Raw genomic sequence first — 16,490 nt, 5'->3', positions numbered from 1 at the left:
TTTAAAAGAGCTTATGTAATTAATTGCTCTTCTTGCTGCACTTATGCAAATAAAGCCAACTGTTTATTATTTCTTAATCTGGCTACTTCTAATAAAAATAAGAGTGATTTTAGAGGAAAATATTGTTCCAATAATGCAGTCTTATCTATACTAAATTCTAATACTAGTCATTAAGATGTAAACTCGATCCAAAATTTTAGTTTCCCCATGATACCTGGCTATGATTCTCAATTAGACTCTTCATATTTCTAGTTCTCATATTCAGCCTTGCATTCTTAATCTCATCAAATTTGTCCATCTAAAATAGAAGCACCAACCTTCCGAGGCCCTCTCAACTGACCAGTGATAGAAACCTAGCTGCACCCTTTACTATGCCCCTTCTAAGCATGAAGCAGCCAGAGTGGTCGTCGCCCCTTTTCCCTGGCAGCAGCTAGAGTCTCTATCTGTAGAGGGGAAAATGAGACAGGGACCATAAGCTTAGACAGAATAATGTGAGATCCTCTGGAGAAAGCAAGGCAGGATATTTGCAGTCAGAGCAATGTAACTACATGCTATGAACCCCCCCACACGACGCCCCTTGTCAGCCAGAAGTAGCCAGATCAAGTCGTTGCCCATTATGACCAAAAGGCTGGAATGTAAGGTTGAAGGCACTGGGGGGAAGGGGGGAGCACGTCAGACAGTGATGACGTGCCAAAGTGCCTGGCTGCTACCCACTCCCAATCTGAAAAATGTGCCTTAGGCTAGCCAATCCTCGCATGGCTGTAAATCTAAGCTCCGCCTCCCCCTACCTTCTTTAAAAACTCACTGCCTGCCCTGCTGAGTGTGACTTCCCCAGCCTCCATTTCCATAGACTGGGGAACATCGCCCGGGCATTGCACTCAAATAAACTCCCTGGCCCTTTGTTGCCTCTCGTCGCCTGCTTATTTTGGCTAGAATTTATGTTATACATAGCACAGATGAAGATCTTGTACCAAGTGAGACAGAAAGTCTGAATTAGTCTGAGAATTAGAGAACAAAAAGAGGCTTTAAGTAAAGCAGTAAAACTTAAATACTTTAAAACATAATCACCTTCACTGCATTAGCAATGAAGGCTGTTCTTTCTTCAGTTTTTAAAACCCAATAGTTTCCCAAAAACATTATCCTTGTGATCATTTACTCATTTATTCTGGAAATATTTATCTATTTGAAACAAATACTGGTCACTGCCAGAGGAAAGAAAGCTATAAATAATGACTAATTCAGTCCTTTCATTGAAATTAAAGTGTATTTATTACATTGGAAAGTAAGGTTTCTTCATGTTGGCTGAAATAGATGAGTATGATTGTGGATGAGAATAAACAGTAAAACAAAAAAATCAGTTTTAAAATGAGAATATGTCACATGCAATTTTCACAAGAAAATGACCTGCATTTCAGCTTTACTTTTATTTTTATGTTGCTTAGTTTTATATACATTATAGATATGATACATACATACTTGATATACAAAAAAACTATACAAAAATCCAAGTAATTTAATAGCCAAAAAAGGGAGAGAGACACTGCATTTGATTTCTGGAACTATTCTGTTTAAATACTTTTAAAATTCATATTTCAAGGAGACAAAAAATCAAAAGCCATTAATTTTTCAGAAAGCTTTGTGTTCACATAAATTCATCATTCAAGTATATTTTTATTGAAACAATAAACCATTTGACTGGTTGCAAAGTCAAACTGAATAAACCACAATACTGAGCATAAGCAGAGCCTCCTTTAGCTCTCTGCTTTTATCAGCCTAGAATCAGCTTCTAACATATGAAATGCAGAGCACAACAGTAATTTGTAACCTTATGCTATTAAATGCCTATTATAGGGCTGACAATGTACAACATATCCTATACTGTCTGTAGATTCTCATTAAAAACATAATACTAAAAATAATAACAATAATTAGAATTTTACTTTTCCTAATTTCTTTTTTATTCACTTTGAAAGACAGTAGAGTTTTTTTTATTGTGCTTGGCAACTTGACATTATACCTAAAGAAATAATTTAAACAACCTATATAGAAATATATACATAAGCTTCTAAAAATTCTTGGTATTGCTTAGTTAATTCAGTTATAATCTCAGTTTTATAGTTATCAATCACAGCAAATATAAACAAGTTAAGATAATATTCCTCACCATAGTATTAACATGTTTTTAAAAAGTAAATTGTTGAAGCACAGAAACATTACATGATTTGCCCAAAGTAATGAAAGTAATGAGGGATAGATAAAAGGGCATTTTCCTTCTAACTTATTTCTTAGTCTTTACAAAACCCTTGGTCATTACATTCTATAAAATTAGCTCAGTGCAACAGATACAAAAATTAGATGCATTATTTAGGAATGTTTGTTTACCCTAAACTGCTGTTATTCATAAACTCAACTTTAAAAATGTAAATGGTTATCATACATTACAGGAATTTATAAAAAGAAAATGATCATTCTCTGAATTAAGCATATAACAAACTATTATTTAAATTTGACATAACTGATTGCAAACACCAAACCAATAATACAACTTTAAACAAACAAGTTCAGTGAAAGATGCTAACATGATTTTTAAAAAGATATTATACAGCCTATAAAATTTAAAAGAGTACTATAGACACAAACATATTAATACAAATTCATTAAATCATCTTCTAGTTGACCTCTTGTTTTCTATGAAAACGTTCTAACAAAGCACTCATAATGTTTCCTGGTATTCTTTGGTGCTTATCAATCAAAGCTTGAACAGCATTCTTTGTCTATTAAGAAAACAAAAGAAAAGCCATTGTTCTTTTAGTTCTCAATATAGATAATTTTTGTTACTACTTTCAAGAAGTCCTCCCTAATTAAACCCATCTCTCCTCAGAATTAATGATTTCCTTCTCAGTATACCCACACTATATTTCTTATACTTATTTTATTATACTTGAATCAGAGTTATTTTTCACACGGCTATTGTCTACACCAGGTTGTAAACTCCTTAAGACACAGCTTAGCATTTCTCCAGCAGTGAGCACAATAATGCCTTGTACACAATAAACACTAAAAAGAACTGAAGAAAAAAGTAGTAGGAAATTTTCTAGTAGGCAAATGGAAGTTTCACTCCTTTCCATCCATTAATAAATTTTTCTTCCATCACCATATGCACCAATTATTTTAGGCAATGCAGGAGGAAAAAGGGAGAGAAACTACAAATGAACTGATACACTTTATTACCTCAATTTTCAGACAGTTTAACAGGAATTTAAATTACAGTTATAGAAAAGTCAATTAGGATATATCAAGAAATCTTCCCAAACTATGTTTCCTATTAAATTCATTAATGAATTACAACTATTTTTACCTTAAATCAGTTATGGCTACCTAAAGAACATGCATACATGCCTCATTTTAGATGTTAATCATTCAGTGAGGCTTCACTTTACAAATCTTGGACCTTCTCTTGTTTTAATATAATTAATAAACCCTAGCCCAAAGATATGTTTTTAAAATGTGCTTCTTTAAAATAAACAAAATAGATAAGCCCTAGCCAGACTTATAAAAAGAAAAAGAGAATCCACACACATCAACAGAATCAGAAATGAGAAAGGAAAAATCACGACGGAACCCACAGAAATACAAAGAATTATTAGAGAATACTATGAAAACCTATATGCTAACAAGCTGGAAAACTTAGAAGAAATGGACAACTTGCTAGAAAAATACAACCTTCCAAGACTGACCAAGGAAGAAACAGAAAATCTAAACAGATCAATTACCACCAAAGAAATTGAATCGGTAATCAAAAAACTACCCAAGAACAAAACTCCTGGGCCAGATGGATTTACCGTGGAGTTTTATCAGACATACAGAGAAGACATAACACCCATTCTCCTTAAAGTTTTCCAAAAAATAGAAGAAGAGGGAATACTTCCAGACTCATTCTACAAAGCCAGCATCACCCTAATACCAAAACCAGGCAAAGACCCCAACAAAAAAGAAAATTACAGACCAATATGCCTGATGAACATAGACGCAAAAATATTCAACAAAATATTAGCAAACCGAATTCAAAAATACATCAAGAGGATCATACACCATGATCAAGTGGGATTCATCTCAGGGATACAAGGATGGTATAACATTTGAAAATCCATCAACATCATCCACCACATAAACAAAAAGGACAAAAATCACATGATCATCTCCATAGACGCTGAAAAAGCATTCGACAAAATTCAACATCCATTCATGATAAAAATTCTCAGCAAAATGGGTATAGAGGGCAAGTACTTCAACATAATAAAGGCCATATATGATAAACCCACAGCCAACATCATACTGAACAGTGAAAAGCTGAAAGCTTTTCCTCTAAGATCAGGAACAAGACAGGGATGCCCACTCTCCCTGCTGTTATTCAGCATAGTTCTGGAGGTCCTAGCAATGGCAATTAGACAAAACAAAGAAATGCAAGGAATCCAGATTGGTAAAGAAGAAGTCAAACTGTCACTATTTGCAGATGACATGATATTGTACATAAAAAACCCTAAAGACTCCCCTCCAAAGCTACTAGAACTAACATCTGAATTCAGCAAAGTTGCAGGATACAAAATTAATACACAGAAATCTGTGGCTTTCTTATACACTGGCAATGAACTAACAGAAAGAGAAATCAGGAAAACAATTCCATTCACAGTTGCATCAAAAAGAATAAAATACCTAGGAATATACCTAACCAAGTAAGTGAAAGACCTATATCCTGAAAACTACAAGACATGCTTAAGAGAAATTAAAGAGGACACTAACAACTGGAAACTCATCCCATGCTCTTGGCTAGGAAGAATTGATATTATCAAAATGGCCGTCCTGCCCAAAGCAATCTACAGATTCAATGCAATCCCTGTCAAATTACCAACAGCATTCTTCAACAAACTGAAACAAATAGTTCTAAAATTCATATGGAACCACCAAGACCCCGAAAAGCCAAAGCAATCCTGAGAAGGAACAATAAAGTGGGGGGTGGGGGTGGATCTTGCTCCCCAACTTCAAGCTCTAGTACAAAGCCACAGTAATGAAGACAATTTGGTACTGGCACAAGAATAGACCCACAGACCAGTGGAACAGAATAGAGTCTCCAAAAATTAACCCAAACATATATGGTCAATTAAATATGATAAAGGAGTCATGGACATACAATGGAGAAATGACAGCCTCTCCAACAGCTGGTGTTGGCAAAACTGGACAGCTACCTGTAAGAGAATGAAACTGGATCATTGTTAAACCCCATACACAAAAGTAAATTCAAAATGGATGAAAGACCTGAATGTAAGCCATGAAACCATAAAACTCTTAGAAAAAAACATAGGCAAAAATCTCTTGGACATAAACATGAGCGACTTCTTCATGAACATATCTCCCCGGGCAAGGGAAACAAAAGTAAAAATGAACAAGTGGGACTATATCAAGCTGAAAAGCTTCTGTACAGCAAAGGACACCATCAATAGAACAAAAAGGCATCCTACAGTATGGGAGAATATATTCATAAATGACAGATTTGATAAAGGGTTGACATCCAAAATATATAAAGAGCTCACGCACCTCAACAAACAAAAAGGGAACAATCCAATTAAAAAATGGGCAAAGGAGCTGAATAGACACTTCTCCAAAGAAGAAATTCAGATGGCCAACAGACACATGAAAAGATGTTCCATATTGCTAGTCATCAGAGAAATGCAAATTAAAACCACAATAAGATATCACCTCACACCAGTAAGGATGGCCACCATCCAAAAGACAAACAACAACAAATGTTGGGCGAGGTTGTGGAGAAAGGGGAACCCTCCTACACTGCTGGTGGGAATGTAAATTAGTTCAACCATTGTGGAAAGCAGTATGGAGGTTCCTCAAAAAGCTCAAAATAGAAATACCATTTGACCCAGGAATTCCACTGCTAGGAATTTACCCTAAGAATGCAGCAGCCCAATTTGAAAAAGACAGATGCACCCCTATGTTTCTACCGCAGCACTATTTACAATAGCCAAGAAATGGAAGCAACCTAGGTGTCCATCAGTAGACAAATGGATAAAGAAGATGTGGTACATATACACAATGGAATGTTATTCAGCCATAAGAAGAAAACAAATCCTACCATTTGCAACAACATGGATGAAGCTAGAGGGTATTATGGCTAGAGAGAAATAAGCCACTCCAAGAAAGACAAGTACCAAATGATTTCACTCATCTGTGGAGTATAAGAACAAAGGAAAAACTGAAGGAACAAAACAGCAGCAGACTCACAGAACCCAAGAATGGACTAACAGTTACCAAAGGGAAAGGGACTGGGGAGGATGAGTGGGAAGGGAGGGAGAAGTGTGGAGGGAGAAGAAAGGGGCCTTATGATTAGCATGTATAATGTGGGGGGGCATGGGGAGGGCTGTGCAACACACAGTAGACAAGTAGTGATTTTACAGCATCTCACTAAGCTGATGGACAGTGACTGATGGGGTATGTTGTGTGGACTTAGTGAAGGGGGGAGTCTAGTAAACATAATGTTCCTCATGTAATTGTAGATTAATGATACCAAAAAAAAGAATATGCTTCTCTAATCCATAAGTTCTCACACCTGTGAAATGAGAAATATTTTTTACAGTTATTATAAGGTCTACATGAAATTAAAACCATGTCTTCAGATTGGCACAATGACTAACACACAGGTTTTGTTCTGTGAAGTATAGTTTTAAAATTTATTCATTTAAATACCATACAACCCAGTAATTCAACTTCTAGGAATTTATCTGAAGAAAACAAAATCTCTGATTCAAAAAGACATATGCATCCCATGTTTATTGCCACATTATTTACAATAGCCAAGATATGGAAGTAATTAAACTGTCATTCAATAGATGAACAGATAAAGAAGATGTACATATACACAATGGAATATTATTCGGCCATGAAAAAAGAACTCCTACCATTTCCAAACAACACAGATGGATCTACATAATATTATGCTAAATGAAATAAGCCTGGTGGAGAAAGATAAATAGCATACGATTTCACTTATTTGTGGAATCTAAATACAAAACAAAATAAAATGAACAAAACAACAGTAGACTCATTGACACTGGGAGTGAATGGTGATTACCAAGGAAGAGGGCTTGGGGTGGGTGGGTGGAGGTTGAGGGAGATAATGAGGCACAAAATCTTAATCATAATATAAATTCGTCACAGGGATGGATGGGCAGCATGGAGAATATAGTCAATGGTTCTGTAACATCTTCCTATGTTGACAGATAGTAACTGCACTAATTAGATAAGGATTTAATAATCTGTGTAACTGTTGGATCACTGTTTTCTACACTTGAAATCAATACAATATTGTGTATCAATTATACTTCAATAAAATATGTAAATATTCACTTATTCAAAACATATGAGGTGCTTTGTAAGCTATAGTAGCAAAACAACTCTAATCTCAAGGTGCTCATTACTTAATAGTCATAGTGAAGTACAAAGTAATTAAAATGTAAGATCATTTGTGAAACATATCAGCTGTGATGTGAAAGGAAAGTATTTGGAAGTTCAGACTTGAGAGCCCATTTGATGGGCAGTGACCAAGGAAGAGCACATGAACCAGACACATTTCGCCTGGGTCTCCAAGGATCAGTAAAGATTTCCGTAACAGAGAAGGAAGGAGCATGAAAACTAAGGAATGGAGAGTTGGTGAGTTAGGCTGGAGTTGCACATGTGTGTTCATAAGGTGGGTTTATTAGGCTTAAAATTAGGATCCAGTTAAATCATGAAGGGAGTTAAATTTCAAGCAAAAAAGTACAGAGTTTGTTTGAGTATGAATTGAAGTGTCAAGGAAGATTTTTGGGTGAAGAAATATCAGGGCAATGCAATAAGAAAATACAATTATCCTTTCAGATAAATAGATTTTAGAACAATAGTCAAGATCATACTGCACGTTCTGTGTTACATGCTGCCTTCTTCATGTAACACCTAACACTGCCATACATGTTTTCATTTGAACAGAGATATAATAGGTTGTACTGATTCTGAATTTGAAACATCTGTGCCTTTTTAAAAAACATGTAACATAGATACAGCTCTATTAGCAAATCATGGCTTGGCTTCCTGCATGAAGTGACTGTAATGTGGATGTAGGTGTGGAACTAAGGACACCTGGGCAGCATTGCTCTTCCAGGAGATGCTGGAGGAGATGCATTTTCCTGTCCCAGCACATCCTTTCCTCTGAATCTCCTCCAGTATAGAGAGCCTATTGCAACTCTTTAGAGGGTCTTCAGAGTCTACAAAAACTGACACAAGCATTAAAAACTTTGGGATACTGGGACAATAAACTTATGGCCATTTGCCCCTTGAACGCCACTCTGACCTGGATGGTGTATAGCCAGGCAGATGTTATCTTCATGTGATAGATTAAGAAGCCCTATATCCAGGAGATTGGTCCAAGAGTAAATGAGGACTGTAAATCACTAGAACTTAAGCTACTTCTGCTTCCTGAGCCATTAGCAGGTTCCTAATGTTGCTTTCACCATTTTGATTCTAGATTTTCTCATTGTCCCCCTCCTCACTTCTTCCTTTTCTGAAGAACCTTATATCTGATCATTAACTAGCTCATAGTTAATGGCCATTTAGAATGTACTAGCAAAAAGACATGCTTTACAAGCCTCTGCCCATTTATTCCTGAACAACACCATGAACCTGGTAAATGGAAGGGCTGAAATTTGAAGTTGGATCTTGCTGTCTTTAAAGCCTGACCTCAATCTAAATGCTACAGTGCCTTCAAAGGGGAAGAGGAAGAACATAGGGAGACAGAGCCATTGCTCTTAGGATGGTATTTGTAACTGTTAAGACTATGGTAGTATACAGCTGACCATAGTATAACACAATAATCCAAAACTTTTAACTGGGCTTTGAAACTTGCAAACCTCATGTAGAGGAGAGACCCTTCTAAGAAGGATTCCCCTTCATGCCCATCCTCAATGATATTTTCTTTTTCTAACTCACTGCCTGCTGCAAACCATTTTCTGATATGTGTTTATGCTTCTTTTCCTACAGGAGGAAATATAAGAAAACATCCCACAGGTAAGAGCATCTTTCTGGAAAAGGGGAGCTGGTTGGCTGAATCGTCTGTGGTGTAACTTCAAAAGTCTGGCTCATGGCATATGTTCATTGTAATAAACATTCTCTTGGTTCCTTCTCAGTGAGTTGTCTCCTTTATCTTTGGATCCCTTTTGCTGCCATGATTAAGAGTTGATTGCAGGCATTTAGTGTGGTGAGTGTGGTGCAGTAAGTGTATACCTTCATATGAGAGTGAACCTGGTGGTTAAAAAGCTTGTTACTGCTGGGCTGTCTCGTGATTTTACCAAAACCTTGACCAGAGATGGGCTGCTGCTGAAGGTTTTGGGATGGGAGCACCAAAGGGTCCTTAAATACACTTTCAGTGTTTGAGTTCTCCTTTGCCTGACTTCCTGACAAAGTGCTGTTGAGCAAAAAGCCTATATACGAATTCCTTGAAGGGCATGGATCAAATACAAAGATCACCAACAATCCCCTTTTGTCATTAAATCCAATAGACATTCTTTTAATCTTCCTTGACCTCTCTATGACCATTGATCTTGCTTCTGTAAAACTCTCACACTAGAGGAAAAACTAGGTTTTCTTACAGATGTTAAGCTGTTCCCTTTCAACCTCCTTTTGCAGATATAATCCCTAAATCAGGCACTTATGCTGCAAAGGTTCAGGATAATCTTATCCATTTCACAGCTTTAATTACCATTTGCTGATAACTCCCAAACTCATATCTAGCATGCTCAGCTTCAGATAGGAATGTTGAATATGACTTCCCTTGAATGTGCTAAAGGTACCTCAAACTCAACATGCTTAATTTAAGATTAAACTTTTTTCCCCTCACATTTTGTCCTTTCCTGAGTTCTGTCCCTATTTTAGCAAATGACACTACCATGAATCTTGCCAAGAAAGTCTAAACCTAGTAGTCATCCTTAACAAGTCCTGTTTTGCATTTACAAGTGAATCCATTGTTAGCTTCCCTAAATTCCACCTCATCAATACCACTCAAATATGTCCACTTCTCTCCATCTTCTTTCCACCTTATAATAATGCATATTACCATACATTTATTATACCTATATAATACATGTATACATAATAATGCATATATTATATATGCACGTATATAAAAATAATGTATATACATGTAAATATAAATATGTGTGTGCATATATATATACTATATACATATATGGATGTGTGTATGAGAATGTAGAGAGAGGCAGAGACAGACAAAAACAGACTCTGTCAACAAGGAAACAGAACAGAGTGTAAAACAGAGAGAACTCTAAGGGAATGTCTCAGGTGTCCTCTTCAGCACTGGTACAGTATATTTTAATTTAAATTTAGACAGTGTTTACAAAATGTTGCTTCTCCACAATCAAATCCCTGAACAATCTATCACCCATTTTTTAAATGAGGTTTCATTTCTACATTAATTTGGGTGCTAGTAATTTTGAAACTATAATAATCCAGGAATCATTATTCTATAGTTTATATTGTTAACAATAAAGATTGTAAAATCATGACAGTGTATTCACAGAAGGAAAATTTCAAGTATTCTTTATTTCAAGTATACTTTAGTTCAGTAATAACAACTTACAATAAAAATATATATATGGCAACTATATACTTAAGTAAATTCCCTCAACAAATTCTATTAAACGATGCCTTGGTATTCTACTTACTACTTTAATTACTGATTAATAAAGTTACTGGAGACAATAACTGAGGTATTTCAATGATTCAGAAAGACCTCTTCTTCCTTACCTAGTCTGAATTGATAAGGTTTTGCTATATTTATATATTTTAATACATAAGTACCTAAATCTACCAGTGACACAGAATAAATTTTTCTCTCACATGAAAAACCTCATGTGAAAAATCAAGTCACTGGAATTTAACTATCAGCAATGTATTTTCCTTAACTGAGAAAAATAAGAGAAGATTAATTTAAATTTCAACCTGGAAGAAACCTCTGAAATTATCTGATTCAATTTCCCCTTTCTACAAACAAGAAAACAGAGATCTAGATAAGAATATATTTATCCAAAGTGACACTGCTGCCCAGAGGTAGAGGATTAGAAGCTAGATCTCTAACTTCTAGGCCAGGTGTTTTATTCCCTCTCCCTCCATTACCTTCTATTTTGAACATAAAAGTAGCCAGTATTTGCAAAAAGTGTTCCTACTTAGCTCTGACCCACTTAAATCCTAAAAGATAGGAAGGAAAAAATGTAAAAAGAACAAAACAGCTATATCCTAAAGGAGAACATACTTGTTAGGGACCAGCAAAGCAATATGTTACATTAACAATAAAGTGTGAGTGGGCAGAAGCAATGTCACAGGGTGAGGTCTCAGCCCTGGTGCATGGCTTTGGAACCATTACTAAGGCATCTTCAGGATGAGAGAAGAGGCATGCTGTGCGGAAAGCATGACCTGATGCTAAAAGCCAGTGTCATAGGGCTTTACTTTCAGGACAAAGGAGAGCAATAAACTGAGTGGATTTAATGAACTAGTAAAATAATTAGAGGTATGTTTTCTAAGAATGAGGTTCATAGGCAAGGCACGTAGATAACTAATGTTACCTTTGTGAAACTTCTTCCTACATACCAGAAGCTTGATTTGAATAGTCTCATCTAATATAACATTCTTCTTCAGCTGCACTTCCTTTTCTAAGTGTCTGACCTGTGGAAGGAATACAGGTCCCGCATGACTAAGCCCAAAGTGGCCTTGTGACTGCTTTGGCCAATAAAATGTTAGTGGGAGTGAGAGGGCTATTTCCAACAGAAACTTTAAGGGCCATCTCATGGTTCCACTCCTGACCTCTTTCTTTTGCTGTGCAAACGGTAACATCCCACATGGGGTTCTTTCAGCCTGAATCTCAAAATAGAGAAGACAATGGACCTCAGGGGAAACACAACATGAACAAGAAGGAAGCTTTATTTTCCTAAGGCCCTGAGATTTTCCAGTTGGTTGTTACTGCAGCATAACCTAGCAAAACTAAGTTACCTAGCTTTCTCATGTGTAAAGCAGCAGTAATAGGTCTACCCTATAGAGTTGGTGTGAAGATGTTGAGGATTACATCAGACTACACATGAAGGGAAGAAGTAAAATGTCTGTTCACAAAAGATGCTCCACATCATTAATCATCAGGGAAATGCAAATTAAAACTGCAAGAGGTATCCACCTTACACCAGTCAGAATGGCCACTATCCAAAAGACAAGAAATAACAACTGTTGGTGAGGATATGGAAAAAAAAGGAGCCCTCCTACACTGTTGGTGGGAATGTAAACTGATATAGCTGCTATGGAGAACAGTATGGAGGTTCCTCAAAAACTAAACATAGAAATACCATTCAACCCAGTAATTCCAATTCTAGGAATTTACCTAAAGAAAATAAAATCCCCAAATTGAAAAAAATACGTGCATCTCTGTTTATCGCTGCATTATTTACAATACCCAAGATATGGAAGCAACCAAAGTGTCCATCAACAGATGAAGGGATAAAGAAGATGTGGTACATATACAATGGAATATTATTCAGCCATAAAGAAAAAAGAAATCCTGCCATTTGCAACAGCATAGATGGACCTAAAGGGTATTATGCTAAGTGAAATAAGCCAGATGGAGAAAGACAAATACCATATGATTTCACTTATTTGTGGAATATAAAAACAAAGCAAAACACAATAAACAAAACAGCGGTCAATTCACAGTCACTAAGAAGTGACTAGTGGTTAACATGTGGGAGGGGTCAGCGTGGGTGGGCAGGGAGGGTGAAGGGAATAGAGGGGCATAAAAATTCTCAACCATGCAATAAGTTGGTCATGGGGATAGTAGTACAGCATGGAGAATATAGTTAATGATTTTGTAACACATTCCTGTGTTGATAGTAACCGCACTAGTTGGGGTGAGGATTTAATAATATGGGTAACTGTTAAACCACTGTATTATACATTTGAAACCAATACAAGATTGTGTATCAACAATATTTTTTAAAAAAAGATATATGTACCCCTATGTTTATTGCCACATTACTTACAATAGCCAAGCTATGGAAGTAACCAAAGTGTCTTTTAATAGACGAATGGATAGTGGTATATATATATATATATATATATATATATATATATATATATATATATATATATATATATATACACACAATGGAGTATTATTCAGCCATAAAAAAGAAAGAAATCCTGCCATTTGCAATAACATAGATTGACTTAAGGGTTATGCTGAGTGAAATAAGCCAGGCAGAGAAAGACAAATATCATATGATTTCACTTGTATGTGTAATCTAAAAACAAAACAAAACAAAATGAACAAAACAGCAGTAGACTCATAGATACTGAGAAGTGACTGGTGTTTACCATGGGGAAGAGGCTGGAGTGGGTGGATGAAACAGGTGGAGGGGATAAAGGGACACAAAAACTCAATCATAATATAAATTAGTCTTGGTGATGAAAGGATAGCATAGAGAACATAGTCAATAGTTCTGTAACATCTATGTTGACAGTAACTACACTAGCTGGGTGAGCATTTAATAATGTATGTAACTGTCAAATTACCATGTTGTTCACTTGAAACCAATACAATATTGTCTATCAAATATACTTCAATAAAAATATTTTTAAAGCCTTTGTTCACAGATGATATGGTTTTATTACATAGAAAATCCTGAAGATTCCACAAAAAAACTGTTAGAATACATTTAGCAAAGTTACAAGATATAAAATCAATATACAAAAATAAGTTGTTTCTATACACTAATAATGAACAATCTAAAAGAGAAAATAAGAAAATAATCCATTTTATAGTAGCATCAAAAAGAATAAAATGCTTAAAAATAAACTTAACCAGAGGCGGAGCTAAGATGGTGGCGTGAGTAGGACAGTGGGAATCTCCTCACAAAAACATATATATTTTTAAAAATACAACAACTACAACTATCCCTAAAAGAGAGACCAGAAGATACAGGACAACAGCCAGACTACATCCACACCCGCGAGAACCCAGCGCCTCGCGAAGGGGTAGTCCACTGTATGAGATACCAGGTTTGTTTGTTTTTTTAAGCCATTCTCCTGCTGATGGGCACCTGAAGTATTTCCAGATTTTGGCTATGACAAATAAAGCTTCCATAAACAAACAAAAAAAAACAAACAAAAAATAAATTAATTAATAAAATAAACTTAACCAAGGAGGAGAAAGTCTTGTAAAATAAAACTATCAACACTTTGCTGAAAAAAATACAGACACAAATAAATGGAAAAACATCTTGTGTTCATGGATTGGAAGATTTAATACTGTTAAGATGTCCATACTGTCCAAAGAGATTTACAGTTCAAGGCAATCCCTGCCAAAATCCAAGCATTTTTTTGTAGCAACAACAAAAAAATCCTAAAATTTATATGCAATTTCAAAGGACCCTGAATAGCCAAAAAACAAAATTGCAGGCCTCATACTTCTGACTTCAAAACTATACTGCAAAGCTACAGAGTAATCAAAACAGTATGCTTTGGCATATACATAGACATATAGACCTATGGTACAAAATAGCCCAGAAATAAACATCTGCATGTGTGGTCAAGTGATCTTTAACAGGGTGCCAAACACAATACAATGGGAGAAGTCTTCAACAGTGGTGGTGGGAAAACTAAATATCCACATTAAAAAGAATGGAGGTGAGACTTCTCTTACAATATACAAAAACTAGAAAGGATTAAAGGCCTAAACGTAAGACTAAAACTTTAAAACTCCTAGAAAAAAATATAGAAGAAAAGTTTCAGGACATTGGATTTGGCAATGATTTCTTGAATATGACACCAAAAGTACAAGCAACAAACGCAGAACAAATGGGACTACATCAACCTCAAAAATATCTGCATATCAAAAAAAAACAATCAACAGGGTGAAAAAGAACCTATGTAATGGAAAATATATTTGCAAATTATATATCTGATAAGGGGTTAATATCCAGAACCTATAAAGGACTTCTACAACTCACAACAACAAAAAAAACCAAATAATACATCTAGAAATGGGTAAACAACTTGAACAGACATTTTTCCAAAGAAGACATACAAATGGGTAACAAGCATATGAAAAGATACTCAACATCACTATACTCATTAGAGAAATGCAACCAAAACTACAATGAAATAATCACTTTACACCTATTAGTATAGCTACTGGCAAAAAAAAAACACAAGTTACAAGTGCTGATGAGGAGAAACTGGAATTCTTGTGCACTGTTGGTGGGAATGTAAAATGGCATAGCCACTACTGAAAACAGTTCAGATGAAAAAAATTAAAAATAGAATTGCCATATTGTTAGATAACAGAAGAACTATAAAACAATATGGACAAAAAAAAAAACAAAATTATCACACTCTGAAATAACAGAAAATATGTATTGGTCTCTGCCACTGTTCCTGGCACACAGCTCCCAAAACCCCTGTAATTTCCTAAGGAATAAAGAGAATCAAGAGAATCTGTTTTTCTTTGACTCTGGTTTTTCACACACTGCTTCTGAAACCTTTTAACTTCTTCAGTGACAGGAGTGTCTTTTGTTTTAATGAGGCAACTCTGGATGGCCTCCTGGATGATAGTTGATCACAGAGAAAACCAGCCATGAATAAAAAGGTTGGAATTTTCAGCTCTACTCCCCATCCTCCAGAGAGGGGCTGAAACAGCTAATAACTGATCATGCCTATGAGAGGAAGCCTCCATAAAAATCCCAAGAGTTCAGAATTCAGGGAGCTTACAGGTGGACAAACACATCATGAGGAGGGTAACACACCCCAGCTTCACAGGGACAGAAGCTCCTGTGCTCAAGATCCTCCCAGATCTTGCCTGACACATCTCCTCATTAGCTGTTCATTTGTGTCCTTTATTGTGTCCTTTAATAAACTGGCAAAGGTAAGCAACTATTTCCATGAGTTCTGCGAGCTACCCTAGCAAATTAATCAAACCTGAGGAGAGAATCATGGGAACCTCTGATTTTCAGTCAAATCAGACAGAAGTTGCAGGCAACCTGGGGCCTACTTACATCTGGCATCTGAAGTGAGGTGGCAGCAGTCTTGTGGGACTGAGCCCTTAGCGAGTGGGATCTGACATTTTCAAGTAAGATGACAACTGGTGTCAGAGAACTGCTTGGTGTGGGGGAAAGCCCCACATACTTGGTGACCAGAGTGTCAGGAGTTAAGTGTTCTGTGTGAAAGTAAAGGAGTCTCACAGATGAACGACATAGTAGAGAGGTTGGAAGATAGGAAGGGATGAATGGGACAAAGAGTAATGAGGGAAGGAAACCATGTACACAGGGATGGAAACATGAAGTATGGAACCTTTGGGGAGTTGGATACTCGAGTGCATTCTTCTTGTTTTTCAAAACTGAATT

The 16,490-nt window shown here is 36.0% G+C and overlaps 1 protein-coding gene across 9 annotated transcripts in view; it reads right to left on the bottom strand.

Moving 5' to 3' along the window:
• Positions 1 to 1,245: 1,245 nt before the first annotated feature.
• Positions 1,246 to 16,490, bottom strand: part of TMEM68 (transmembrane protein 68) — a 40,853-nt gene continuing 25,608 nt past the window's right edge. For 8 of the 9 annotated variants that reach the window (XM_073229541.1, XM_073229540.1, XM_073229539.1 and 5 more), the window contains one exon: positions 1,246 to 2,774. In XM_073229541.1, the coding sequence (XP_073085642.1) occupies positions 2,670 to 2,774 (105 nt within the window). In that variant the 3' untranslated portion in view covers positions 1,246 to 2,669. The remainder of the gene's footprint in view (positions 2,775 to 16,490) is intronic. The other variant, XR_012128182.1, reaches the window with a different exon arrangement.

This window comes from Manis javanica, chromosome 2 (assembly GCF_040802235.1).
Source record: "Manis javanica isolate MJ-LG chromosome 2, MJ_LKY, whole genome shotgun sequence".
NCBI classification, from domain to species: Eukaryota; Metazoa; Chordata; class Mammalia; order Pholidota; family Manidae; genus Manis; species Manis javanica.
Note: the sequence above shows the minus strand (reverse complement) of the source record. Positions and strands in the feature narration are given on the sequence as shown.